The sequence below is a fragment of the Panthera uncia genome, assembly GCF_023721935.1.
Source record: "Panthera uncia isolate 11264 chromosome B2 unlocalized genomic scaffold, Puncia_PCG_1.0 HiC_scaffold_24, whole genome shotgun sequence".
Classification (NCBI taxonomy): domain Eukaryota; kingdom Metazoa; phylum Chordata; class Mammalia; order Carnivora; family Felidae; genus Panthera; species Panthera uncia.
In genome coordinates this window covers 6,690,679-6,718,624 of record NW_026057580.1, presented here as the reverse complement: position 1 = coordinate 6,718,624, position 27,946 = coordinate 6,690,679, and the positions used below count along the sequence as shown (strand labels likewise).

The 27,946-nt window shown below is 38.6% G+C and overlaps 1 protein-coding gene across 4 annotated transcripts in view; it reads right to left on the bottom strand.

Annotated features, from left to right (window-relative positions):
- SRPK1 (SRSF protein kinase 1) overlaps nucleotides 1-27,946 on the bottom strand; it is an 82,840-nt gene that overhangs the window by 8,572 nt on the left and 46,322 nt on the right. For all 4 annotated transcript variants that reach the window (XM_049652755.1, XM_049652754.1, XM_049652753.1 and 1 more), the window contains exons 3-14: nucleotides 26,155-26,273; nucleotides 24,668-24,776; nucleotides 23,635-23,722; nucleotides 22,518-22,605; nucleotides 18,341-18,447; nucleotides 17,321-17,486; nucleotides 15,783-15,808; nucleotides 15,143-15,356; nucleotides 14,347-14,766; nucleotides 13,877-13,977; nucleotides 5,374-5,481; nucleotides 602-671 (exon numbers count right to left, since the gene is read on the bottom strand). In XM_049652755.1, coding sequence (XP_049508712.1) covers nucleotides 602-671; nucleotides 5,374-5,481; nucleotides 13,877-13,977; nucleotides 14,347-14,766; nucleotides 15,143-15,356; nucleotides 15,783-15,808; nucleotides 17,321-17,486; nucleotides 18,341-18,447; nucleotides 22,518-22,605; nucleotides 23,635-23,722; nucleotides 24,668-24,776; nucleotides 26,155-26,273 — 1,616 coding nt within the window. The remainder of the gene's footprint in view (nucleotides 1-601; nucleotides 672-5,373; nucleotides 5,482-13,876; nucleotides 13,978-14,346; nucleotides 14,767-15,142; nucleotides 15,357-15,782; nucleotides 15,809-17,320; nucleotides 17,487-18,340; nucleotides 18,448-22,517; nucleotides 22,606-23,634; nucleotides 23,723-24,667; nucleotides 24,777-26,154; nucleotides 26,274-27,946) is intronic.

The following is a 27,946-nucleotide window of genomic DNA, read 5'->3' as shown; positions in this document are numbered from 1 at the left end:
CCCCCCCCCCAAAAATAAATAAAAAACGTTGAAAAAAAAAAAATTTTAAAAATAAATAAATAAATAAATAAAATGGAACTCTAAATGTTAATGTCATTTAAAAAGAAAAAAAGTATGGCTTTAATTTTTAGAAAAAGAGAATGCTCAATATTGTAGAATGTATACAAACAGGATATAGTCTCTGCATTCACAAACACCATTCAAATCGTATGTTTGCCTATAAAATTACTGACTTCCAAATAAAGTTGCAGGCATAAGTGAGCAAGCTGACGAACAGGTAATTCAAATGGGGTAAAGAATGAATCACTGATTTATAGAGAAAGGAAAATAACTAGATGTTTTAGAAGAAATTACCCAGTAAATACAATTTTTAGTTTGACCATGTGTAGCCTTTTCTCTTAATCCTCACAGAGTTCTTTAATAGCTACTATAAAATATTGAGTATACCTAATACTTAATATAAAACATCTTATATTTCTATCTTTTCTGGGATTTATATATTCTTAGCATACTAAAAAGACTAAGCTCTTCAGTACTACAAACCACACGGCCACACAAGTGTAACTACCATGCACAGACATCCTCAGTTAAGAGGACTCACCTTCATCCCGAGTGTACTCTTCCCCTGAATGCGGTTCAAACAAATAGTCGCCTGTGGCCAGTTCAAACGCCTAAGAAAAAGAGGACAATATATGAAAGCAACAACAACAGGAAGCCTTTGGGAAGCTTACTGCTTGCTATTTGGCTCAATATGAAGTAATTTTTTCCTTCCCTGGAAAAGCCACAGATGATCATTTAAAAAAAATATCTTAAAGATTATTCCTAAAGAGCTTTCCTTCCACACCTGTATCTTAGTAAAATGAAGCAGGAAAACAGCAATAACATCATCAACATATGGATTATCCCCTCCCCCCATCAGCAATTCAGCTCTCTTGAGTTTATCTTTTTGCTGAGTGGGGTACATTTGGATATTAAGGTGGTTCTAAGTTATTAAATTATTCATGAGAAGAGCAGCTCCTCTTATGTTGTAATTTCACATGGCTAGAAATTAAGATTCTGTACCCAGCGTCAAAACCAAAAAACTGAGACAGACACATCTCTACCTACGTATGACTATTATTTGGCAAAAAGTATAGTTTTTCAAAGTTTTGCTTTGGAACATACTCCCTAAAGTTTTAGATAGAACTTCCAATTCCTAGGTCTATAGAAAATCAGAAAAGGGTTGGGTGTAAATGTGGTCAAGAGCAATTCATGTTTTATGTGACTGGCACATTTAGCATTCACCACCGAGAAAAGAAAGACACGTCTTCTACAAGAAAAGCTCTTGTAAACAGTGTTCAAGAAGCGTGAAAAAGTAATTTCCTTTAGAATATGTGCCAAGCAGTACGGAAAGACAGCATCTGAGTGACGTTAATCTTTCACTGAATAAAAAGATGGATTAAAAGCAAGTAGTACAACTGCAGTTGTATAAAGAACCTAATTGGCATAAAAGTACAGTTGTAAGTCATTAGTCACGGGTCAATTTTGATCGAGTCGATGGTACTAAGTGGCCCAGACAATTACAGGAACCACGGGGTGGATTCCGGAGCACACTCTCTAACTCGGGCCCAGATGCAGGTCTCAGTGCTTGCCAGTGTCCGCTTCTGCAGTTTTCCCATGGGACAGCTTTTCTCAAGACATTACCTGAACTGTACTACCGCCCAGGCCACAAAACTAGAAGTTTCAGGACAGTCCCTAAAATGTCAGGGATGCTATGGCTTCTTACCAGGCATAGCTGGTTTTACATCCCAGCAGTTTATTTTGAAACTGAACCTGGTATGTGTTCTACCCCCACCCCCTTACTGTCCTGAGGTTTACAGTCCCAAAGTGGAAAAAAAAAACAAACCCTGTTAATTCTTATTCATCAAAGTTTGTTACTATCTTCAGAAACCAGTACTTTTTCAAAGCCTCAGAGTGGGAGCTCAGTAAATATCCTGAAATTAAAGTTCACAGAAGTAAAGAATATTTTCTAAGATTTTAGTATTTTCTAAATCTTTTCGTCTAGATACTTATAACTAGTTACCTAAAGCTCTCTGACAGAACTATTTTTTGGAACATAAGGTTGATGCTAGTAGTTACCATTTTGTAAGTAATAGCAAAAATCCCCCCACAAATCAAGCCAAACCAAAAGATCACAGTACCAAAATTCAAAACTAGCGGAAGCTCTAGGTTACGGAACACTTCAGTTGAATACGCTTCCCTTTACAGATAAGAAAACTGTGACCCAAACTGACAAGCAAAAAAGCCCATCCTAGAATGTAGGGGCTCCTAATTCCCACTCCTGCCCTTGTCTCACGCTGACCAAAGAGCCTGCTCTGTGACAGTCAGGGTCACGCGGCCGTACACAGGCAACATCAGTTATGCAATCCAGTGAGCTGGCACATCCTGACAATGGAGTATCATTTAGTGTTGAAAAAGAAATGAGCCATCAAGTCGTGAAAAGACAAAGGAGAACCTTAAATATTTGAATATTATGAAGTGAAAGAAGCCAATCTGAAAAGTTTACATTTTTTATGACTCCAACTATATTACTTTCTGAAAAAGGCAAAACTATGAAGACAATAAAAAGATTGGTGGTGGCCAGGGGCTGGGGCTGCAGGAAGAGGGAGGAACAGGCAGAGCACAGAGCAATCTTAGGGCAGTGGAACCATTCTGCAGGATACTCCTGTGGTAGATATAGGTCACTGTACATTTGTCAAAATCCACAGAACGGAGGATTTAAAAACATCTATTCTTTATCAACTCTTAAATGGTCTTCACAGAACATTCCCTTTTCATAACTGCCCTTCTAACTCGGTAGTCTCAATCACGAATGTGGCAGGCAAACTCTCTCTCAGAGAGGGTCCAATCTTTCTATTAATTAATTGTATCAGATGCAGGATGATCCATCGCTTTCAGGCACTTCTGATATTCCAGGATTTGTTTTTACTTTCTGGTTATGGGCTAAACGTAAGGCAACATTTCTAGGTCTATTAGCAAAACGAGAGAAATTTGGGGGAACAAGTGGGGCTCAACTTGTCACAATATTGTCATATCAGGTAAGTGCTTTCCTTCCCTTGGTCAAGAAATTTCCTGCATGTGAGCTGGTCCACTTAACGGGAGGCAAGGTTAATTCCCCTTTTATTTTTTTGCCTTAGTATTAATGTACTAAATAGCACGCAGGACCTACTGGCCTAAACAGTTAACCTCCTACTAAGAACCACATCATAATAAATCATACGTCATCTATAAACTAGCTATATTTTGTAAACAGTGGCATCTCTAGCACGTATTTTCTCTAGCAAATCAAATTCTTCCAAATATAAAACTTTAAAAGAAGTTAGATTTTATTCCAATGTTCTTCCATCTGGTGCACAGTACCAAACCTTACATTTCAGGCAGTCAGCCATCTTAAAAGACCCCTGATACACCCTACCTAACAGAATGATTTACAGGGTCATGCCATATTAACAACACAGTTTTAACTCTATTATCTCTGGAAGACATAGTTTTTCAGGAATGTGCGTATCAAGAAATCTATGATCTTCTAGTCTGTAGTTTCTCAAGTTTTTCCCAGAGTTGACTGTGAATATTGTTAATTGAAATGACAGTTTAACAGGTTTCTGGTTTAGTTTCCTCATTTGATGGTCCACAAATATGTACTAAGTACTGCTTATATAATAAAGAATCTATTTGGTCTTTGTTTCTGTTTCCTGACAGGAAGCCTCTAAACGCTTGGCATTTCCAAGTGAGGAGTACTTAATGGCACCCCCCCTACACAGTTAAGACTGGGGGGCTGGATATGCCTCCTAATTGCACAAGATCCAACTGTGTGAGAACTGGGGCTTTGAGCCAGCATTATCCTAACCTCCAGGGAAGGAATGGGGGCTGGAGATGGAGTTCATTCAATCGATCATGACTAAGTAATGAAATCTTAGTAAAAAAAACTGGGCACCTGAAGCTGTGTGAACTTCCCTAGGTGGTGGTACACACTGATATGCTGGGAAAGTGACACGTCCCAACGACACAGAAGCTTCACCTTTGGTACCTTCTTAGGCCTCACCCTATGCATGCTTTGATTTGACTGGTCCTGATTTGTAGCCTTTATGACAAAACTGTAATAGCAGTTTTAACGCTTTCCTAAATTCTGGGAGTCATTCTAACAAGTTACTGAATCTGAAAGGATAATGGAACCTCCCAATTTGTAGCCAGTAGGTCAGAAAAGCAGGTGGCTTGTGGACTCCAGAGTCTGCAGCTGGTGTCTGAAATGAAGGCAGTCTCGTGGGAAATTATGCCCTTACTCTACAAAGTCTGCCAGAATTCTGGGTAGTTACCACCACAACTGCACTGTAAGCACCCACTCATAACGGGCCAGGCCCGGAAGCACACAATTAGCTATACGTAACAGCCACGATTCCTGTCAGCATGGCACTCACAACTTTGTAGAAGAGAAACAAGAAACACAATTACAAATGAAAGAGTATACTCTATTTCAGGAAACAAGAGAACATGTTCTAACATAGGCTATTTGTGGGAAACCATTTAGTATCAACTAAATCTGACCTCTTGAGTACTTGTTTGCCAGGGACAAAGTAGCCATTTAAGAATCTTAGGATGATTGGGCTTCACATCTTGTGGGGTGTAAAGATGTCTGAGGAACTGTCAAACTGTACAGAATGAAGTAGTTTCCAGGGGTTTCCCTGATCTGAAAACAGATGAGAGCTGAAAGGGCAAGGGTACCTGTAACCTCCTCATCAAAAACAGTACCACCTTAGCAGTTGTTTCTTTTTAAAAAAATTTTTTTTTCAACGTTTTTTATTTATTTTTGGGACAGAGAGAGACAGAGCATGAACGGGGGAGGGTCAGAGAGAGAGGGAGACACAGAATCGGAAACAGGCTCCAGGCTCCGAGCCATCAGCCCAGAGCCTGACACGGGGCTCGAACTCACGGACCGCAAGATTGTGACCTGGCTGAAGTCGGACGCTTAACCGACTGCGCCACCCAGGCGCCCCTTAGCAGTTGTTTCTAACAGCCCCTAACCCCCAGCAGCAGTAAGAAACATTTGGTGCCTTCAGCGCAACAGCAGTTTGGCAGAATCAAATGGAATGCCAGATGTTTTTAATTAGCTTTTGAATTCCTACCTATCCAGACAGAAAATTTAGACTGCCAGTGATGTCACAAAAAGTTTTATTTTCTTGTTTGTAAAATTCACTAGTCTACTGAAAATCAGCAAACAGAGCAAGGCACAGAGCTACCGCATAACGTTAACGTAACGTAACGTAACGCAACGTAACATCTATCACATACCACATAACAGAGCTACCACATAACAAGGTCAAGGGGAAGAAACATTACCATGCATGCCGTGCTCCAAATGTCTGCAGGGGTATTATAGCCAGATCCTATCAGAACTTCCAACGAGCGATACTGCCTTGTTTGAATATCTTCAGTGAAATGCTTGTGCTGAGTAAATGAAGAAACAGTATTTTAAAATTCAGTTACTCTAAAAAGTAACACGTCACAATTACTTAATGGAGATGAAAATAAATTCTCTGAAGTTTTCCCTCAAACCAGTTTTCATTTACCTAGTTTAAGATACCATTTTTAAAAATTAATTTATTTTTAAGAGAGAGAGAGAGAGAGAGTGCACAAGCAGAGGAGGGGCAGAGAGAGAGGGAGACAGAGAATCCCAAGCAGGCTCCATGCTGTCAGTGCAGAGTCTGACGTGGGGCTAGAACTCAGGAACCTCTGAGATCATGACCTGAGCCAATATCAAGAGTCAGACTCTTAACCAACTAAGCCACCAGGAGCACCAAGTTTCTTAAGGTTATCATTTTGATGCTATTACTTCCAAACAGTACCTTGGTTTAACACACCATCCACATCAAATTATTTTTGCAAACATGGAGTCTAACCTTAATATAGATGCACGGATGGAAGAATAACAATGGCTTTTTAAGAAATGGAAAACTACTACCCCCAACAAAAATTAAGTTGTTCATTTGTCTAAAGTTAATAAGTACTTGAACAAATAAATGACACCAATATAGGGTCAATTCAAACCTTCCTTGCCATGCGCTCATTATGAAGAAATAAGACATCAGGCTTCAATTTTCAAGAATCTTATAAGCACCATCTATAAAGAAATCTTGCCCTCAATTCTCCTCTGTCCCCCTCACTCCTCCACAAAACCCAAACATGATTCTTGGGGAAACAGGGACCATGGCAAGCACTATGAGAATGCAATCAGCAAAACAACTGGAGTTTCTTTAACACATTAAATCGTATAGGAAGGGAAAACCTCTGAAGTAAAAGCAATTTAAGAGACATAGTACTCAATTTTGTATCCATGGATTTTATTGGGATCCTGTTACAAACAAAACGAAAAGGATGTTCCCAAGGTAACTAGCAAAACTGACGGAATAGAATCATCTTTTGGAAAGCTGTATTTATGAAAGAACATAAGATACCTGGGATATAGTTCGAAATAATCTCGAGTGGGTGGCAGAGTGGGTATATAGATGAAAGAGGACTGGCAATGACTTGATAGCTGCTGGGTGATATTAGCGTCATGACACCGGATTTCACTGTTCTATTCTCTCTACTTTGGTATAGGTGTGAAGTTGGCCGTAATAAAAAATATTGCAGGAAGCAGCGGCTTAGAATGATTCGTACACACAAAACAAAATTCAGGTAATATTAAAACATGAAACAACAAAGTGTGGAAGACGATTCTCCAATCCTACTGCAACTCAAAAACGAGGAAGGGCACTTGTGAAGAGGAGAAATTAGGCAGATGAAGTTTCAGACAGAAAACCAGTATTGACTAGAGCTCCAAAGGGACTAAGATTGACCAAAAGACCAAAAGACCTGCACTCCGGGTAGAGACAGCATCACCAATAAAGGCACAGAAAGACATCTGCTGAAGCCAACGGCTAATTTGCTAGGTTAGAGTTTGGATTTCATCTGGCACCACTGAGTGTTAGCGCACAAGAGAGTAAGAAGACTGTAAGAAGACTGACAGGACATCTAAGGACACCATTGCTTCTGGTTGGTGGCCAGATTTAGGCTTAGTAATGAAAATCACTGGTTGTGGAAATAGGAGAGGGAAAAGTAAACCCAAGGATGGCCACAGAAAGAATAAGCAGAACTCAAAAATTCAGTGGCTATGTGTGAGAGACAGTAAGGAAGAGCCAAAAGGAACTTATTAGTGGCAGAGGGACAGCTGTCTGCTGACGAAAACAAGGTGGAGAGACTTTGGGAAGTGGTTTTAGAAGAAAACAATGGGTTCAGAGACGGAGTCTGAAGTGGGATGTACTGCAGGCAACTGCGATGCTGTAATTTATAAGACACATTTATATTTGGTCATTCATGTGTACTGGTGATTCAAAATGTATTTCTCATATACATTTGGTCTTCCTCCACTCTTCTCGGCTCACAACTCCCCAAATTCTTGGAATTCCCTGAGCAGTAAGAGTAATAGCATATTTGTTATATATGGTCTCTTGTCCTCAGTTCCAGAAAACCCTTCAGAGCTGTAGAGGTAAAATGGGTGTCTTATTATTCATAAGAAGCCCCTTTCCACTGCAACTGAGTTTATGTTAATGAGCTGACTTTTGGAGAGCACCTAAGGATGGGGGCTGGTTGCTAGAGGAACTGACCATGAATAGAGGGAATCCTACCCTCTGATTTCTGGGGAGGGGAGAGGGGCTAGAGACTGAACAATCACCAATGGTCAATGAATTAATCAATCACGTCTATGTAATGAAGCTTCCTCCAAAAGGAGGGGTGGGTTTGGGTAGATTCCACTCTGGGGAACCAGAATGCTTCCATATGTACTGGGGCAGGCCCCACGCAGAGGACACAAGCATCTATGCATCTCTTTTCCTCTGGTTGTTATATCCTTTGTAATAAACCGGTAATGTAGTGAAGTAAATGTTTTTTCTGAGCTCTGTCAGCCATTCTAGCAAGTCAGTCAAACCCAAGGAGGGGGCTGAGGGAACCTCTCACCTATAGCCAGTTGGTCAGAAGTACAGGTAACAACCAGGACTTGTGACCGGCATCCTGACTTGGAGGGGCTGGTTAAGCTTCCAATTTGTAGCCGGTTGGTCAGAAGCACAGGTAACTTGGGCTTGCAAGTGGCATCTGAAGTGGAAGGAGGTCTTGTGGGACTGAGCGCTTTACCTGTGGAATCTCATTGATCTCCTGGTAGTGTCAGAATTGAGTTGAATTCTCAGCCTGGTGCCCCAAGAATTAGTTGGTATGGGAAAGCCTTTACACACACATGCGTTTTAGGATTGGGTCCAGTGAGACATTTAGAAAAATGGACATGCTGCTCAAGGGACTTGTCTTTTACTCCTTGTGCCTCATTAGTGCCTTAAAAAGATGGTGTAAATGATAAATGAGGTCAAGAATCAAGTGGATCAAATACAAACACATATCCACTCACTCCTAAAACTCCACTTAGTAGAGAATCCAGTGTTAATTTTTATTTATTTGTTAAAAAAATTCTCTTTAATGTTTACTTTTGAGAGAGACACACACACAGAGTGTGAGCAGGGGAGGGGCAGAGAGAGGGAGACACAGACTCCAAAGCAGGTTCCAGGCTTTGAGCTGTCGGCACAGAGCCTGACGTGGGGCTCGAACTCACAAACTGTGAGATCATGACCTGAGCCGAAGTCAGATGCCCAAATGACTGAGCCACCCAGGTGCCCCTCCAGTGTTAATTTTTAAAGCATAAACTGACAGAGAGAATGGCAAAGAAGTTAGAGCGATAAAACTTACAAGATGGAACAGATCATTGGTAAATGTCTTAGTGGATCCAAGAAAACAGAATAAGCCGCAGGTGAAAGCTGAGAAGCGCTGTGATGTATATCCCCTCAAGGCTCAGAGTTGGGCAGTATTAGGTGGGATTAAACCAGAAACACTGCTTTAAAACATCCTTTAAACAAATAGGGCTCCAGGGGTACCTGTGGTGGCTCAGTTGGTTAATCGTCCGACTTCGGCTCCGGTCATGATCTCGCAGTTCATGAGTTTGAGCCCCATAATGGGGCTCTGTGCTAACAGCTTGGAGCCTGGAGCCTGGAGCCGGTTTCACATTGTGTCTCCCTCTCTGTCTGCCCCTCCCCCACTCACACACACACACTCTCTCTCAAAAAACAAAACAAAAACATTAAAAAAAATTAAAAGAAACAGGGCTCCAGAGAACAGGGCATAGTGCAATCTAACAGCCCCTTCCCTGGCCAGACAGATCATTTGGAGGTTTTCTCTAAATGGGTAAAATGGGGTTTCTGGAAGATGCTCCACACAGTTGAGGAGAGAGTACCGTTCTGAAAACAAGGAAATTAAGTGATTGTGTAACTGCATGTTGAACCCCCCATTTTCCTGCAGAAAGAAGGCAACAGACAACACACAGGAAGAAGAAAATGTCAATAATAGGATAATAAACTATATCCTCTAACAGATAATCAGAGAACCAAGAACTCCTGAAAAGTAAAAATATAATAGGAGAAATGAGAAAAAATAAAGCTTATAATAACTAGTTGAGAAATCTCCCAGAAAATAAAGCAAAAAGAAAATGACAGAAAATAGGAGAGAAAGGTACGACAGGACCTGCCTAGGAGGTCTAACATTTGAATAAGATTTCAGAGCTAGAGAAGAGAGACCAAGGAGAAGACAAGACAGACTGTAGACAGACAAAACCAAAGAACTAGAGTTTCAATATGAAAAGTACATACCAAGTTCTTAGTATAAAAACAGACCCCGCACAACAGTGTGAAATAACGACCCTACAGACTTTCACAGGGAAAAAGGTTTCATACAAGGGATCAATAATTAGAATGGTGTTGGTCTTCAGCAGCAACTAGTCCTGGAACCAGAAGATAATGGAGCAAGACAAACATTCCAAGGGAAAATTATGTTCGACCTAAAACTTCACATGCAGCCAACTGACTGTGAAAGCAGGAGAGACACTAGCAAACATACAAGGTGTCCCCTCCCAGTTTCACACACCCTTTCTTAGGAAGCTACTGCAAGTTGCATGTACTCCCCAAACAAAATGAAACAAAACCCACAAACAAACAAAAACTAAAAACCAAAAAGATGGAGTAAACCAAGAAAGATCAGTGAGGGGTGCCTGGCTTGCTCAGTCAGTAGAGTATTAATCTCAAAGAGGTGAGTTTGAGCCCCACATTGTATATGGAACCTACTTAAAAAAAAGATCGGGGAGACAGAAAGAGAGTAATAATGATCTCCCGGATGATGGTGAAAGGAAATCCAAATGACACTAATGCAGCAGGCTTACAAGGCAATCCAACAGGTGAACACAGAAGCAGTCTCCAGGTTCCAAGCTAGAGCTCTTCAGCAAGAAGTTGAAAGAGTGCCTGAGGTATCTGTATGCATTAAAGTATATGTATTTATACCACTGGGTGGAAGTGTGGGGCAATAAGTAGTGCAAAGATGACTAAGCAAATGAAACACAGTGTTAGGCAGAAAGGGAAAAGGAATCAGTATAATTTATGCTTGATAGAATCAGAGTCCCAATAATGTAAACACGGAACAATTAACTAGCCAAAATCCTAATAAATCTGGAACATGGTGGGTGGTTGCAGTGGTGATACGTAAGTCCTATTTTCCAGAGGGAAGAAATAATGCCTAAAATTGAAAAAGAAAAAAATTGGGAGCAATACAGCCAAGTTATTTATTAGCGATATAAAGGTAAATACTGTCGCACGGGGAGAAAAATTTGGCAAAGGGAAGGGGCAGATTTTTGAATTAACATCTAAATTATATACATGCATAACTGACACGAATATTTTAGAAATCAAGCTATCTGAAAATCATATTAAATCTCTGCTCTGCTGCAGAGATCAGTAAGGTGTGAGATCTGAGCAGGACCCAGCAGGGCAAGACGCCTGTGTCTAGCTCACCGCTGCATCCTAGTAGCCAGCTCAGAGCACGTGCCAGTACCTTTGCTGAAAGAGTGAATGGATGAAAAGACTGCAAAGTCGTCTTAGCACAGAGACACTTTAACAAAAGAGAAAAGACATGCAAAAGAAAAAAGAATACCTGTGGTAGCAAAAGTGACAGGAAAAATTGTATCAGAATAAAGAACAGTGTGCCAAATGGGTGAGACAATTATGGAGGAAGGTGTTCTAAACACAAAAGCACAGAAACTTGAATATAGTGTGGGCAGAAACTGACAAGCATTTGATGTTCGTACCATGCGATATTTGTGACACAGCCAACGTGTTTTTTACAATTCATTTACTGCAGTATTTATTGAGCACTTCCTATGTACCAGGTTCTGTTCTAAGTGCTATAGATACAGCAGTGAACAAATCTGTTGTGATGGGACATACGTTTAGGGAGAGGAATATTAAGCAAACAACTATATAGAATCAGACCATGCGTGAGAAGTGCTATGGAGAAAAAAAATTGGGGAGAGGCAGAAAGAGAAAATACATGAATTAATACAATGAAGGTGGTATGGGTTTGGAGAGTGGTGGTCTGCTAATTATGTTAGGTGTTCAGGGATAGATAGAGCTCCCTGATGACAACTGAATAGGAACTTGAAGAAAATGAGGGAGTGAGTTGTACATATGATCTTGGGAAGAGAATTCCAGGCAGAAGGAAGATAAGTGTTTTTGGCTTGGTGGTGTGCGGGACCTGGTAAAGACTTTGGCATTCATTTTGAGGGAAGTCACTGCAAGGTTCTGAAAAGAGCCTCCAGGGCTCACATTTAAAAGGATCGCTCTGATGGCTGTGTTGACAACAGTGTGTAGGGGGCACAGGCACGGAGAGCCAGGAGGCTACTGCAGCCATCCAGGTGAAGCCTTGGGGGCGTGGACCAGACAGAGGTATGTGGAGTAATTCTCATTCTGTGAAAAGCTTTTCCCCATTCTTACCGGTCAGTGCTAAGCTTGACTTCACTTTTTTCTCAAAGGTTATCATAATATTCTAGAAGTGATATCCTCCTAGAGTATGAACCATTGGGTACAGGATACCACAGGAAATTTGAAGTATTAAATAAATAAATAAATAAATCTATGAAAGTGGTTTCAACCACGCATAGTTTTTGCCTCAACAATCTTCAATGTTCCTGTTTACACAGTATATGGCTCCAAGTACATGTCATTTATGCACAAACTATTCTACTGTAGATTTTTATAAGCTATCCATTAAAATAATGCCCTCCCCCAAATTCTTAACTGGGTAAACAACTATATTAACATGACAGTATAGGGCTGCCTAGGTGGCTCAGTGATCTCACTTCGGCTCAGATCATGATCTCACAGTTTATAGGTTTGAGCCCTGAATCCGGCTCTGTGCTGACAGCAGAGCCTGCTTCAGATCCTGTCCCTCCTCTCTGCCCCTCCCCCACTTGTGCATATGCACACACACGTGTGAGCTCTCTCCCTCAAAAATAAATAAAACCTTGGGGCGCCTGGGTGGCTCAGTCGGTTAAGCGTCCAACTTCGGCTCAGGTCATGATCTCGCGGTTCATGAGTTCGAGCCCTGTGTTGGGCTCTGTGCTGACAGCTCAGAGCCTGGAGCCTGCTTCAGATTCTGTGTCTCACTCTCTCTCTGCCCCTTCCCTGCTCATGCTCTGTCTCTGTCTCAAAAATAAAAAAAATTTTTTTAAAAAATTAAAAAAATAAAAATAAAAATAAAACCTTAAAAAAAAAAAAAAACCCTTAAAAACAAACAAACAAAAAACCCAACATGACACTATATACACCAAAACCCCTTTAAGGGATGCCTGGGTGGCTCAGTCATTTAAGCATCTGACTCTGGCACAGGTCATGATCTCACGGTTTGTTAGTTCTTAGTTTGAGCCCCACATCACGTGAGCTCAAGTCCTGCTCTGGGCTCCATACTCTCTCTGTCTTTCCCCCTCTCTCTGTACCTCATGGGATTCTCTCTCCCTCCTTCCCTCTCAAAAGTAAATAAACTAATTAATTAAAAATTAAAAAAAACAAAAACAAAAACACTCTTTAAAAAAGAGCCCCAACTTTGACTTAGCAATTTTATGTGTGGCACACAACCTAAGGACAACCACAAAAAGATTGAAGAGCGAAGATGCTCACCACAAAGAGCTATCAAAGATGTGTAGAAACTACAGTACATTAGGGAAAACTACACAACCAACTGAATTTGATGCAAATATCTGGTTAACAAAGAAAAGTGTCCAAAATATGTTAGGTGCATTCAAAGGTTACAATTAATAAGTTAGATGCCAATTTTGGAAATAAGGGGGAAGTATGAACGTAAGGGTTGTGAGTCTGAAAGTGGGTAAAAATTCAGATAAAACAAGATTGGCCAGTAGTGAACATTACTGAATCGGGGTGACAGGTACCTGGAGTGGGAGTGGAGACTGTTTTATTATACCATTCTCTCCACTTTTGTAAATATATTTGAACTTTTCTGTAATAAAAGGTTAAGAAAAAAGTGAAAAAATATGCACCAAAATGTTAACTGGCAACCTGGGTACAGAACTACAGATATTTTCTTCCTTAGCACAATTAAAGTCCAAATTCTCATTCACTCATAGTCACTATTCAAAATAGTCTAGTCAATGCTATTCAAACATAGCATTAAGGAGGCACCTGGGTGGCTCAGTCGATTAAGAGTCCAACTTTGGCTCAGGTCATGATCTCACGGTTCGTGAATTCAAGCCCCATATCAGGCTCTGGGCTGACAGCTGAGAGCTCAGAGCCTGGAGCCTGCTTTGGATTCTGTGTCTCCCTCTGTCTCTGCCCCTCTCCCGCTCATGCTCTGTTTTTCTCTCTCTCAAAAATAAACATTAAAAAAAAAATTCAAACAAACACCACACAGCACTAAGAGAAGTTTAACTTACCACCCAGCAGGCATTTCCAAGATCGGCAATTTTCACCTGGAGCTTTTCTGCATTTTTTGGCTCAAGGGGATTAACAAGAAAATTTCCAGCAGTGGATTTTCCTATAGACAATAGGCATCATCAGTAACACTGGTTAGTGAACACAGAAATACCCAAAGACTAATAAAACTCTCTGAAGTAATATACTCGGGCCCTTGACTGGTAACCTACACTCTAAATTTTCTAAGATAAAAAGAACAACATCCTCAGTTTATGGAATTAAAACCTACCTCTGCCTTCAGGGCAACAAAATGCTGTGCATCCACTACATTGACCAATACAGTTCAAAATTAGCTAAAAATTTACATACGGAAGGTAACCTGGTGCCTGCCATAAAGCTTTATGCATAAAAACAATGGTACTGTAAGTTTAGAAATTCATGAATATGCTATTCAGGGAAGGGTACTGGGGAAGTATGTCTGCACAGGTACCTTTGTTGTCCAATGGTCCATTTTGTTCTTGTTCTTGCTCATCTTCACAGGGTATCTCTGCCCGAATGCTTTCTTGAAGCTGGCTGATGTCCTGTTCACTGAATGACTGGTCTACATTTGGTGAAGACTGGCACATCATGGTATCTGACACCTCAGAGGTTATAGGTGTACAAGAGTCTGTTTCTTGAGATGTGCTGCTGTCTCCATTTTGGGAGCTTAGGAAACTAGGTTCCTGCTTCAAATTTTGGACATCACAGTCATTAGCATTATGTAGATCCTCTTTAAGCCTCAATGTTTCTTTATTATTGTTCTCAGTATAATTAACGATTTCAATTACTCCATTGCAATTAATCTCTGCTGCACCACCCTCTACACCACGTTCCATATGTGTCTGATCCTGGTTAATGGTACTTGACTCTTCTAAGGAACAAACAGACAAAAAGGATGTATGTGTATGTGTATGAGTGAAAGAACAAAAAAATTTCTCCATAAGATTAAAACGTTTTCCAGAACTTATACAGGGTGACATAAAAACATGACTGAACATCTAAAACCTATTTATGGAAGGACAAAGATCTTCTTATCCTTACTCAATTGCAAAATGAAGTCTATGTTGCATTTCCATAGAAAAGTCAGAAATTACATTTGAATATTACCTGCCTACCATTTATGAAAGTTCTGTACTCTTACTGTATAAGGACACCCCCAGAGATGTGTTTTATGCATGAAACCACTATATTATAGAACAATGATAAATTAATGTTAAAGTAAATTTTTGTGTATGCTCTATTTATACCAAGTTTTTCTTGGGTCATTTTATTAGGTGGGTTCTCTTTCAAGGGTCTTTCAACAGGACTCTCTGATTCTTCTTGCTTGTTTGGTCTTTTTTGCCCAGGGCCCGACTCTTTCTCCATTTCCTCAATTTCCTGCATTCGCTTCTCTAGTAATTCTGCCTGGCGCTTCTGCTTCTTCTTCAATTTCTTCTTCTTATTCTTTGACATTTTGTCAGCCTGGGCGGAGATTACAAACAGATAAAGCCTTCAGGTGGCTAATCCATTACCCCCAGTTGGAGATAACTGTTAACTTTAATATTTCCTAATTAAATTTCACTCTTTCCCTAACATAGCACTTAAGTTTCTCATTAACGTAAACAATGTGGATACTCTTATGAAACCAAATAAAAACAAAATTAACAATAAATCTTGGTCCTCTGATCAGTCTGTGGGGCTGGCTTACTCGCAGGCACACTCAAGTCCGTAGAAGCCTCACCAGTACAAACTTGTTAAAGATGCATGGGAATTTATTGGAAAAAATTATAGAAGCGCAGGAATATTTTCTTTGTTTTTCAAACTCCAAACAAACCGTGATCTCTAACAGAAAAATCCCTACCCACTGCCCACAGATCAGAATTAAACATAGAAACACCTTATACTTACTGGTTTAGGCTGGGGCGCAGTACTGACTGAAAAGAAAAGAAAATCAAGTAAGAATCCTGGTATTTGGCAGGCAACATAAGTTTATGCTGTAAAGGACACTGCTGTTATAAAGCAACTTTGGTAGAAGTACCATTTTAAAAAAAAATAATGCATATAAAAGTTGACAAACTTAAAATAAGCTTAAATAAATTAAATTCTTCTCCAGATAAAATCCAAGTCCCCATTTCTGGTTTTCCATTATTACTGCTGCAAAAATCTCATTCCCATGTATGTTTAAAATAGAAAATGACAGGCAACTACCTACCCCCTTACCCCCATCCAGGACTCCCATCTCTAATTCTTCCCCTTGGCACTGGTCTGTTTTAAAAGGAGCACAGCACCAAGAGCTAGAGTTATACAGCATGTTATGGATATTAGTTTAGCTTAGGTGGGAGGTAGAATCTTAAAAATTTTTTTGAAAGGGGTACCTGGGTGGCTTAATTAAGTGTCTGACTTTGGCTCAGGTCATGATCTCACGGTTCATGGGTTCGAGCCCCACATCCAGCTCTGTGCTGACCGCTCGGAGCCTGGAGCCTGCTTCAGATTCTGTGTCTCCCTCTCTCTGCCCCTCCCCAGCTCACACACTGTCTCTCTCTCAAAAATATTATTAAAAAAAAAAATTTTTTTTTTAAGAAGCCACACAAGGTAAAATTTCCCTCTTAACTATTCTTAAGTGTACAGTTCAATAGTGTTAATTATATTCACATTGTTGTGCAATATTACTAGAACTTTTCCATTTTGGAAAAATGAAACTCTATGCCCATCAATTAACTTCTCATTTCCCCCTTCTTTAGTCTATCTTTTTAAAGAAAGCCTATGTTAACTGATAATTCAGCTTAAATTTCCTCAAAACTAAAAGTTCCTCAAATATAATATAACTGCTAATATTAAAATCTATACCCCAAATGGCAAAAAAATCATCATAATCATAGTCATCATTTAATTAGCACATAATACTGTGTGGCACCCTACTAAATGCTTTCACATGGAACTAATCCTAAGAACTCCTGCCAAGAGGGAAAAGGAAGTCAAGAACTCGCTCAGGGCACCCAAGCCAATGATGAAGCCCAGGACTCAAACCAGGTCTGTCCACTCCAATGCCTAAACTCAAGTTCTTGATAGCAAAGTTGTCTTGCCCCTGCACAGATCACTGATCTATAAGCAAGCATGTATTGTCATGGTAAGAGGTAAACACATAAAAAATGGCCACTGAATCACAAGGGAAAACATTTTAAAACAAGAACATGAATTAGCTTTTAAAGTATACAAAATATCTGTACCTAAAAGACACAATCTCTAGACTTCTTTCTACAGGAGAGTGATACTGAGAATTAAAAAAGTCTTTTGAAGGCTGAGATTATTTCTTACACATAAATACTTACCATATATTATCGTTAAAGGAATGCGTGCGTGGTGCCTTACTTAACTACTGGTAATGGAACAAAACTAGGAACTTCTCTTAACTTCTAATGAGACCAAAGTCCTCAAAGAAAACATACCCGCAGATCCAGAGGGTGGAGGAGCTCCAGATCGTTGCCACTCTGTTGCTTCTGCAGCCAATCTTCGGATGTACTGCTCATTCACTGACAACAAGATGTTTTCTGGTTTAATGTCAGTGTGGATGATACGGCACTTGGTGTGTAAATAATCCAGACCCTGTAACACCTGGATGGGAATAGAGCAGTAGACTTGCAAACACAGAATACAAGTCTTTCTGGAGAAGGAAGAAATCACAATACAACATTTAAAAAAAATAAAGATATAAAAACAATATGGTAGTTTTCAACAGAGAATAAAGCATTTTTAATAAAGCACAAAGAAACTTCCCCAGAAAGATTACTCGTAAACTATGAACAAAGGTCAGTGTTTATTTATAATAAAAAGTTTCAAGTGTTAAAAAGCTAATTCTATTTGGAGGTATTTAAAGAAGTACACAAAGACCAAGAATAAAAGTCAATATGCCCTTTGAGTGTTAAAATTTGGGTGATGAAAGAGATTTAGGTATCTCTTAATTCACATTTCCTTGTTGATAAAGAACTGAGGTCTTTTGATTCCTAGTTTGGAGCTCTTTCCACAAAAACACATTATCCAAACAAATTATTTGCCCCTTGAAGTATTAATATTTGCCTGAGAGTGAACTTCTTTACTATATATTGAGAGTTATTTAAAATATTAGAAAATGCCCTTGAATGTTATATAAAGAGACAGTAATAATTTGACATAGCAATTTTCTATTAATACATAATCAATATTTGCAACCAGAACTTTCAAATTTTCAAAATCAGTCACTGAACACAGCTTGCCCTCTAATGACTATTATAGGAGATGAATCTGGGAGAAATGGGTTATTGCTAAAACATTTAAACACAGAATAAACACTAGGGACTGAATAAAACACTTAATTTTAGCAATTAAAAAAATCCCTAGTTTTTAAAATAAAAACTCTATTGGATATAGAAAACTCCTGACACTTTAAGAATATAAAACAATCACCACAGAGAAAATACTAAGATACATACTTGTTGAATAATTTTTTTGACACAAGGCAGTGGGAGCCCTTGATAATTGGACTTGATGATCCACTTGAGCAGATGATGCCCTAAAACTTCAAACACCATGCAGATATCTAGGAATTTGTTAAGGAAGGAAAAAGGAAGCACAAAAGAAGAAAGAAGCAAGATAAAATGTGTCCCATCCCAATGAAATTGTTACTGTATTGTTCTTTTAGTAAAAAAGTTATAGAATATGACTAAAAAAATATCTAGCTGTTAATATTCTGAATTCCAAAGATTGTTTAATGCTTTAGTTCCTCAAAACATCCAAGAAATGGAAAACTCTGGGGGGGGGGGGGGGGTGCTGGTTATCGATAAAACTATGCACATTAAAACACTGAGTAGTAAAAGTGAAACACACTAGGCTTAAGTTGTTGCCTTTTCCCTGATGTAAAAACTAATGTCCAGGGTAGCAACTTTTACTCTCACAGCCTCAAAGCAAGGAAAAATAACTTCTGCTTTAACTGCAGGAGATAATGTACCAAAACTTAACCTAAAAAAATGTGAATGCCAACAGTTTCTAAAAGTAGGAAACTGACTTGCTTTATGCTCTGTAGTTCACAAAACTGATCTTGATTCTAGTGCCACCGTGTGTTCTCATTACGTACACACATCCCAATCATCACAGCAGGAATAATTCTTTGAGCCAGTAGTGTGCAGGGCACTGCTGGGACTTAGTAGTAAGATGTTGCTACCTTGTACCTCTAGAAGTTTCTACATATGGGAAAGTTGAGCTATACATATGTCATAATGACCTAGTGCCCAGACTCTTCCTTTAAATAAGATTCTTTACTGAAGGAAAACCTGGGCTCCTTAAAGAAATGGCCAAATCCTGTGTGAACCTGGAAACCTTGCTGTGACAACAGTAATGGAATACGTCAAGAGGAACATGTCTTGACCTCAAGAGGATGCCACCGGTCAAGCTGAAAACATTTTTAAAAATGCAGTTATGGGGGCACCTGGGTAGCTCAGTCCAGTAAGTATCCAACTTCGGCTCAGGTCACGATCTCAAGGTTCATGGATTTGAGCCTCGCATCAGGCTCTGCACTGACAGTGCAAAGCCTGCTTGGGATTCTCTCTGTCCCCCTCCCCTGCTCGTGCTCGCTCTCTCTCTTCCTCTTTCTCTCAAAATAAAGAAATAAGCTTTAAAATTATTATGGATAAAATAATGTATCTAAGGTTGGCCACAAAATTAGTAGGAGGTAGAGACAAAATAAGATTGGCGATGAGTTGGTAACTCCTAAAGTGGGTAATGGGTTTGTGGACATTCATTAAACTACTCTACTTTTGTATATACAAAATCCAAATCAGGATTTTTAAAAATGTAGACTGCTTTAAAAAAAATCCAGAAAAACAGATTTTTAAATTATTCTCTTATGTTCCTAGTTTCAATCTTTTTATTTTATTATTTTAAGTAGGCTTTAGGCCCAGTGGAGAGCCCAACACAGGGCTTGAACTCACAACTCTGAGATGATCAAGACCTGAGCTGAGATCAAGGGTCAAAGGCTTAACCAACTGAGCCACTCCAGGCACCCCCTAGTTTCAATCTTTGATTTGTTGAGAGAAGTATTACAATTTGACAATGGTATATGCATTTTTTGAGTGAGAGAGACAGAGAACAAACAAGCCAGGGAGAGGGATGGAGGGAGAGGGAAAGAGAGAAAGAGAGAAAGAAAAAGAGAGAGAGAGAGAGAGAGAGAGAGAGAGAGACAGAGAATTCCAAGCAGGTTTGACACTCAGTGCAGAGCCCTATGTGGGGCTTAATCCCATGACCCCAGGATCATGACCTGATTAGAAATCAAGAGTTGGACACTCAACTGACTGAGCCACCCAGGCACCCATGACAATGTTTTTTTTGTTTTGTTTTGACATTTATTTAGATGACAGAGTGAGACATAGTGTGAGCAGGGGAGGGGCAGGGAGAGAAAGGGACACAGAATCTGAAGCAGACTTCCAGGCTCTGAGCAAGTGTTCAGCACAGAGCCAGATGTGGGGCTTGAACCCACGAACCATAAGATCAGCACCTGAGCCTAAGTCGGACGTTCAACCGACTGAGTCACCCAGGCAACCCGGACAATGGTATTTTAATTTGTAAGCAGTGATATAAAAAAGACCGAATATTTAAAAACTTAAGAAACAAACAAACAAACAAAAAAAAAAAAACTGGAAAAAGGATACATGAAAAAGTTTCTTGAGGAGATGGTGTAAAAAAAAAAAAAAAAAAAGAGGGCTGAAAACTAAGAAGAGTTAGATTTAAGTAAGAGGAGCTAGGGAAAGAAGGAAAATCCATACTAGAAAAAAGAAGTATCCTAAAGACATAGCAGGTCACATAGATGACCATAACTGATACTCATTGGGTAATGTCAATAGTATATACGGACTCGCTGACCTTCTTTAATCATTCCTCTCTCCTTACTACTCAGGGAAGTAGAATGAACCAAGTATCCCGAAGTCTACATGATTAACTTTCCAGTTCAGGGCCCTTATATTTCAGTATGAGAAAGGGCAGTGCTCTGGAGACGCTCAGATGCAAAGAAAAATACAGATACACAGCTCCATGCAGGCATGTCTGTGTGGTAAGCAGAGATGAGGGGCAGGAGAATAGCAACCCATTAACCCTTAACCCAGCATTCTGAATTTTATCCTTGTCAATCTCTAGTAGCAGCAAATAATGCAGCAGCCAAGACAGCTGGGAGACAAGTAGGAGGAAGGGCAGAGAGAAAACGGGCTAAGGACAAAGAGAAATAAATAAAACAGGGACTCAGTGCGTAAAAGTACAGAGAAACCATCTGGTAACATCCGGAAAGCATCTTGGAACTTGAAATTCAAATCCACTAAGATTTCAACAGTTAAAACAAAACGCATATACACACAGAGTAAACCGTCTACAAAGTGACTGCAATAGACACAAGACCCTGTTTTAAAATGGATGATTCTTGGAGCAGTCTCCTTCAGAGATCAGGGGTATGTGATTTGTACTTCTCAAAGGGAGTAACTTACAACTGAATTCAGAATGACAGATAAAAATCTTTTCACATTATCACCTGTTCTCTTATTCTCTCTTCTTGCTTCTCTGTTCAAATCTCTTAGCATAGTCCACATAATACAGAACCATATGTAGCCCACCTCCTTAATAAAGGCCATAACTGGCAATTAATAATGTGTGTTAACAGAAGCTAAATATGCAGAGGTATAGGAGAAATGAGAGGTATGAATGTCTTTCCTTTTACATTTTTAAATAGTTTATGAACAGGCAGTTTTAGACTCTCCAATCCAAGTGAGATTCTACATCTTTTATTCTGAAAAATCTGACAGGTCCTCATAAGCATGGCTGTTGCAACGCCTCTTAATTAACTCGGTGTATGTCACTCTGATATGAACTTACGTAAGAGAAAAATCAGCTAAGGTTCCTTCCAACTCTAAAAATTCTAAGAATCCAGATAAAAACATTAAACAAGTCAGTTTTTTCATCATGACAGAATGTGATCACATACCTGTTTAGATTCTAAGCATAACCCATGCACAGCCTCTTCCCTGTTGAAGGCTGGGAGATAATAAAATGTGTTAAATTTTTCTTTACCCAGTGTTTATCATGAAAAATTACTTCCACTAAAATTTCTGTGCTAATTGATAAAACTTATAGAACCTTTACTAATACAAGGCTATTTTTTAAAAAAGGTTTTCTTTTGGGGCGCCTGGGTGGTTGAGCTGGTTAAGCATCTGACTTCAGTCGTATGTCACAGTTCTTGAGTTCGAGCCCCATGTCAGGCTCTGTGTTGACAGCTCAGAGCCTGGAGCCTGCTTCCGATTTCTGTGTCTCCCTCTCTTCTCTCTCTGTCCCTCTCCCATTTGCACTCTGTCTCGCTCTCTCTCAAAAATAAACAAACATTAAAAAAACCAAACAAGTTTTTGTTGGTTTAATTTGCCTGTAAAGGGGAAAAAGCCTAAAGCAATACTCTGAAAAATCATAACATATAAAGATAAACATGATTCACATCTATGTTCAGAAGCTTACAATAAAACTAAGTAGTTTGCTTGTACTTTGCCTTGAGGAAAGAGACGAATGCTATTTATTAAATCTGGTTCCTTTCTTAGAGATAGGTTATTTCACGATTTATTTTCAAACAGGTTCTTAAAAGGATACGTGTTCCGTTAACTCCTGATATTTTAAAGTCATCTAGTAGCTGAACAACCATTTCTCTATTCGGATCATTAGGGTCTGAGTTACGAACCTGAAGTGAGAAAGACAGTATTTAGCAAAAGGAGAAGCATGGAAATAATCCAAATAGTTGGGGAGGGAATACCCGCAGCACATGTAACAATGGATTAATTACTCCCAAGAAAGGCCTCGTACAAATCTATGAGAAAAACATACTAAAATTTTAATAGCTCAAATAGACAAAGAAATAAACAGTTAACAAAAGGAAATACCACCAACATAGACTGTTGCTCTAATTCAACCATTTTTCTACTAAAAGTGTACCTCCCAAATTAATCACTGGTTATCAGGCCATGAGGAATTAAGGAGACTTTACAGGATGTAAACCAACCACAACATTCATCACACTGTTCATTCAGCTGACCTTCTCCGCCCCATAAAAAACCTTTCTCAATGAAGGAAGCAAACAGTACATTGATTTATTTTGGGGCACAAGCTCCTTATCTTGTCAGACTGGCACTTTGAAAATTACTCTCTTAGAGCTCTCCGGGTCTAACATGCTCATTTTACAAATGAAAACTCTAAGGCTCAGAAGAAATGAAGTGATGAGAGGGAGGATATACTAGACTAGGGCTGGTCTTAAAGCCCAGGTTTTTGGAGTTTAAGCTCCTTCTACTACAATGACAGCTTCCTAATTTCTAGCAAAACCCAGAAGTTTTTTAAATAAAATTTACTTACGTTTTCAGATATTAAGGGAATTAATAAAATGCTTATTTTATATTATATATAGTTTATAACATTTTAAAACAGATGTTATAAACTTATTCACACAACTTTTAACCATAGTAGGAAAGTAAAACATTTTTTGGTGCTGTCTGGCAAATCAAACATGCTCAATAAACATTTTTGTTTGTTTGAAAGTTTTTTTCAGTGTTTACACACAGAAAATTCCCATCACAGCGTATTCCACCACTTCCAGTACCACATGCACAGAAGGTATACTTCATCTTCCTCTACCTCTTTAAGGATACTGGAACTTTATGTCTTAATTTAATATAACTTTATGATGCTTTGCAGTTCACACATATGATCTCATACTCACTGATTTCAGCAACCGGATTTCATCTAGTGCTGTTTCAGTATAATGTTCAGCACTTTTAACTACTTTCATTGCCACAAACTTCTTCCCCCTAAGAAGCAAACACAGGCAGTTAAGACGAATGCCCTGTCCTTACTTTAGGAAGGTAAGATTCAGTCATAACTAGGAGGCAATAAAAGTACAAATACTGATTCCATGTCTCCCTGTACTTAAACACAGGCTATTTCTATGGGATCACGTGTACCTGTTAATGGATGGCACTAACTGGCCAGATTTCATTTACAGGAGGAAGAAAATCCGTTTTTGGGTAATGTCAGTCACCATACATTTTCTCTAAGTTAAAGTCTACCTTCTCAATGTCTCCTTGAATCCAAGTAAAACCATGAAATGGGAATAAATAAGGGGGAAAACCCCATTAAACCAGAAGTATTTTACATATCTGCATGTCAAAACCTCAAAGGTTAAAAGCTGTAACACTTTCCTGTAAGAAGCCAAAAGAAATACTTGGGTGAAACCGAACTGATAAAAAAATAAATAAAGTGCACAGATCTCAAATACTGTCCCATCAAAGACAGACCATACACTTGTAGGTAAACCTCCAATGTTAATTACCTGTGATTTTTATATAGGAAAAATTTTGGACTGTACAGTCGAGCAAATCTCTTATCAAAACAGAATATAAGAAAATAATTTCACATAGGTTGGTCCAGGACATCATCTAAAAATTTAAATCCAGTAAAAGACAAACAAAACAAAACAAAACCCTATGAATTTACATACCATACTTTTATGGAGTTTTTGTAATGTTTGAGTTTCTGAGTTCCAAGTGCCTTATGGATACTAATTTTGCCCCTAACATGCTTCTTCACCAGAGGAAAAGACAAATTTGCCCAAGAATATAAAGATTATCAACAACAAAATTCTGACCAAGAAATTGGTCTAGAGCTAGACTGAAGGCTAGATCATCTCTGGAAAATCAGACAAAAACACTTAGGCATCACTTAACTAATTCTTTTGCAGGACCACTACAACTTACTGAATATCCCATGATAACCACACTGTTGAAAAGTGTCCCCAGCCCAACTTTCGGATCACGTGATATCTCCCATTGAATAGATCTCCGATTTTCACAAGATGATAACCTCCTGGAAGAAACAACAGGGGGGAAACAGTCACTTAAGCAGTAAGAAGGAAAAGGTATCTCATAATCCATTTTCAACATCTATACACAGTTTATCAAATAAAAATGGTTTCTCTATGTAACAAATTGAGAAGAAAAGTGTAAGTCTGACACACACAGCCACCTACTAAACTCATGTTACAGAAAAACATCTTCGCAAGTAAGACTAATGATTTAGAGTAAGCAAGTGATGCTTTGTTGAACCAATAGCTACTTAAAAAAATAAGTCACTGTCAAACAAAAACAAGGTTACATATCACAATATTCTTGCCCCTCAATAATCCAATAGATTTATCTAAATATATGAATGTTTAAAATAAAACATATTTATAGTTTCAGTCTCAGGATGTTCTTTTATGAAGGAGATTAATGAATTCCATCTATTTAGGAGCACCTGGGTGGCTCAGTTAAGTGTCTGACTCTTGATTTCAGTTCAGGTCATGATCTCATGACCTCAGTTCAGGAGTTCGAGCCCCATGTCTGGCTCTGCACTGACTTCTCTCTCTCTCTCTCCCTGTCTGCCCCTTCCTTGCTTGTGCATGCTCTCTCTCTCAAAAAAAAAAAAAAACAAAAAAAACCACAAACCCTTAAACTTTAAAAAAAAAAAAAAAAAAAAAAAAGAATTCCATTTATTTAACATTAAAAGAAAGAAAGAAAGAAAGAGAAAGAAAAAGAAAAAGAAAAGAAAGAAAGAAAGGGAAAATAGAGAGTTTGCTCCCTTAAACAAAATAAAAACCAGGAAGGCCTGAAAAGGCTGCCAACAGTGGCAGGAATCAAGGTATTTTTACATGTATCTTTGCTTGCTGAGAATAACACAAACTATGTTCTCCTAGATGGTAAGATACATTCTGTTGTAACTTGCCACCCAGAATCGTAGAAAGTCTCATAAAGAAGCAAAAAAGCTATCAGGCAACTTTATGACACAGTTTAAGTATCTATAATTCCAGTTTAACTTACCTTAGCAAGCATTACTACGAGAAAAAAGTAATGAAAAGGTTTTTTGAAAAGCCTGTATGCCAAATCTCATCATTGGTTATTTCTGGGTGATACAGCATCACAGACAGTTTTTATTTTCTTTTTAATATATTTCGGAAATTTTCTAAGGTAAATATGCACTATCATTTTGAAGGAGAAAGAAGGGTAAAAACAGATTTAACATAAAATCAAGTTTTAATAAATTAAATTGAACTGAGAGGAAATATTATTTCTTATACTTAGAGAAAAGGATGCGATAAGCAGAAAGCATCAAAACAGCTTACACTGACAGACCCAACATTCAAGTGAGAAATTGCATATACTCATGAGTCATGTCTTACTTGGTGTGTCCTTATCAAAGGCCTTACCTTTACAATAATCATTGGGATCTTCCTGCTCATCATCATCAGATCCCAGAATCTCCTCTTCCTGCTCTGGTAGATCACTTTCCGAGTGGGGAACAGAGCCTCGGTGCTGAGTTTCAGATCTAAGAAACACAAACATGTTCATTCCATACGGACAGAATAAAATAGGACATTAAGAAAATGGCATTATCAAAATGTCTCCCCACTTAACAGATAATATAAACAGAACACTATCTAGTGGTGGCCTACGAAAATATTAACTATCACTTTACCTTATGTTAGGAAAATAATACTTTTTATATAAAAAGTCAGTACATGATTAAATAAAATCTGGGAAACACAAGTACAAAGGGAAAAAATTACTTGAGACTCAATATCCAAAGAAAATTGCCAATAAAATTACATTTTCTTTCAATATTTTCCTGTATTTTTATGAAAATATGTATCTATAATCACACACTATACAAATTTGTATCCTGCTTTTCCTATTATAAACTTTTCTCTTTATTCCTATGCAATCTCTTAAATCCACATATTTCCCTTAGACATATCACCACTTACTTTGGCACGTTCTGCTCACTCAGCTGGACATTTAACCTTGTTTCTAATTTTTTACCACTAAAAATAAAGCCAATGAGTAATTTTTGGATAATCTTTATTCTGCATTTAGAATTATTTCCCTAAAGTTAAACTACCAGGTAAGGATAAAAACATTCTCCCTATTTATAAAAATAACATGATAAATATTGAAAAATTGGAAAATAATTACTTTGTTTTAAAACACTGCTACTCTGAACAAATTAAGATTTTAAACTACTTCTTTCCAGTCTGTGGCCATAACTGGCTTTTAGGATTATTATTTAAGACTTTTCTAAAGGGGTTGTAACTGAATTATATCTCCTCACATATATGGGCTTCTGGTACTTAAGTATTACCAGGTTTGGAAAACTTAGCTTCTTTGATAGGTAAAAATGGTCTCTCATTAAAAATTTAAAAAATTTTACTAATTCCTTCCTCTACATGCCAATCAATTAGTTATATCAAAATTTCTGTGCACTGAAAGGTTCGGAGGCAAAAAGACTTAGACTTACACTCAGGCTGACACTTATTAGCTGCCTGCTAATAATAAAAAATAATAAATAAATAATAAAGCTTTAAACAAAATAAGCAAGGTACAAAACATTCCTTCCAGTAGCTGCAGGAAAAGGAATTTTAACCCCCATTTTCAATATTTTATTTACCTTTTTATCAATCTGTTTCATCAGATTCTCTTTTCAAAACAACAAAAAAAATTTATGTTTTTCATTATTAAAAAGTTTCTTTTTTAATTTTAATTTTTATTTTTTTTCAATATATGAAATTTATTATCAAATTGGTTTCCATACAACACCCAGCGCTCATCCCAAAAGGTGTCCTCCTCAATACCCATCACCCCCCCCTCCCACCCCCCCATCAATCCTCAGTTTGTTCTCAGTTTTTTTTTTTTTAATTTTTTTTCAACATTTTTTATTTATTTTTGGGACAGAGAGAGACAGAGCATGAACGGGGGAAGGGCAGAGAGAGAGGGAGACACAGAATCGGAAACAGGCTCCAGGCTCCGAGCCATCAGCCCAGAGCCCGACGCGGGGCTCGAACTCACGGACCGCGAGATCGTGACCTGGCTGAAGTCGGACGCTTAACCGACTGCGCCACCCAGGCGCCCCTGTTCTCAGTTTTTAAGAGTCTCTTATGCTTTGGCTCTCTCCCACTCTAACCTCTTTTTTTTTTTTTTTTCCTTCCCCTCCCCCATGGGTTT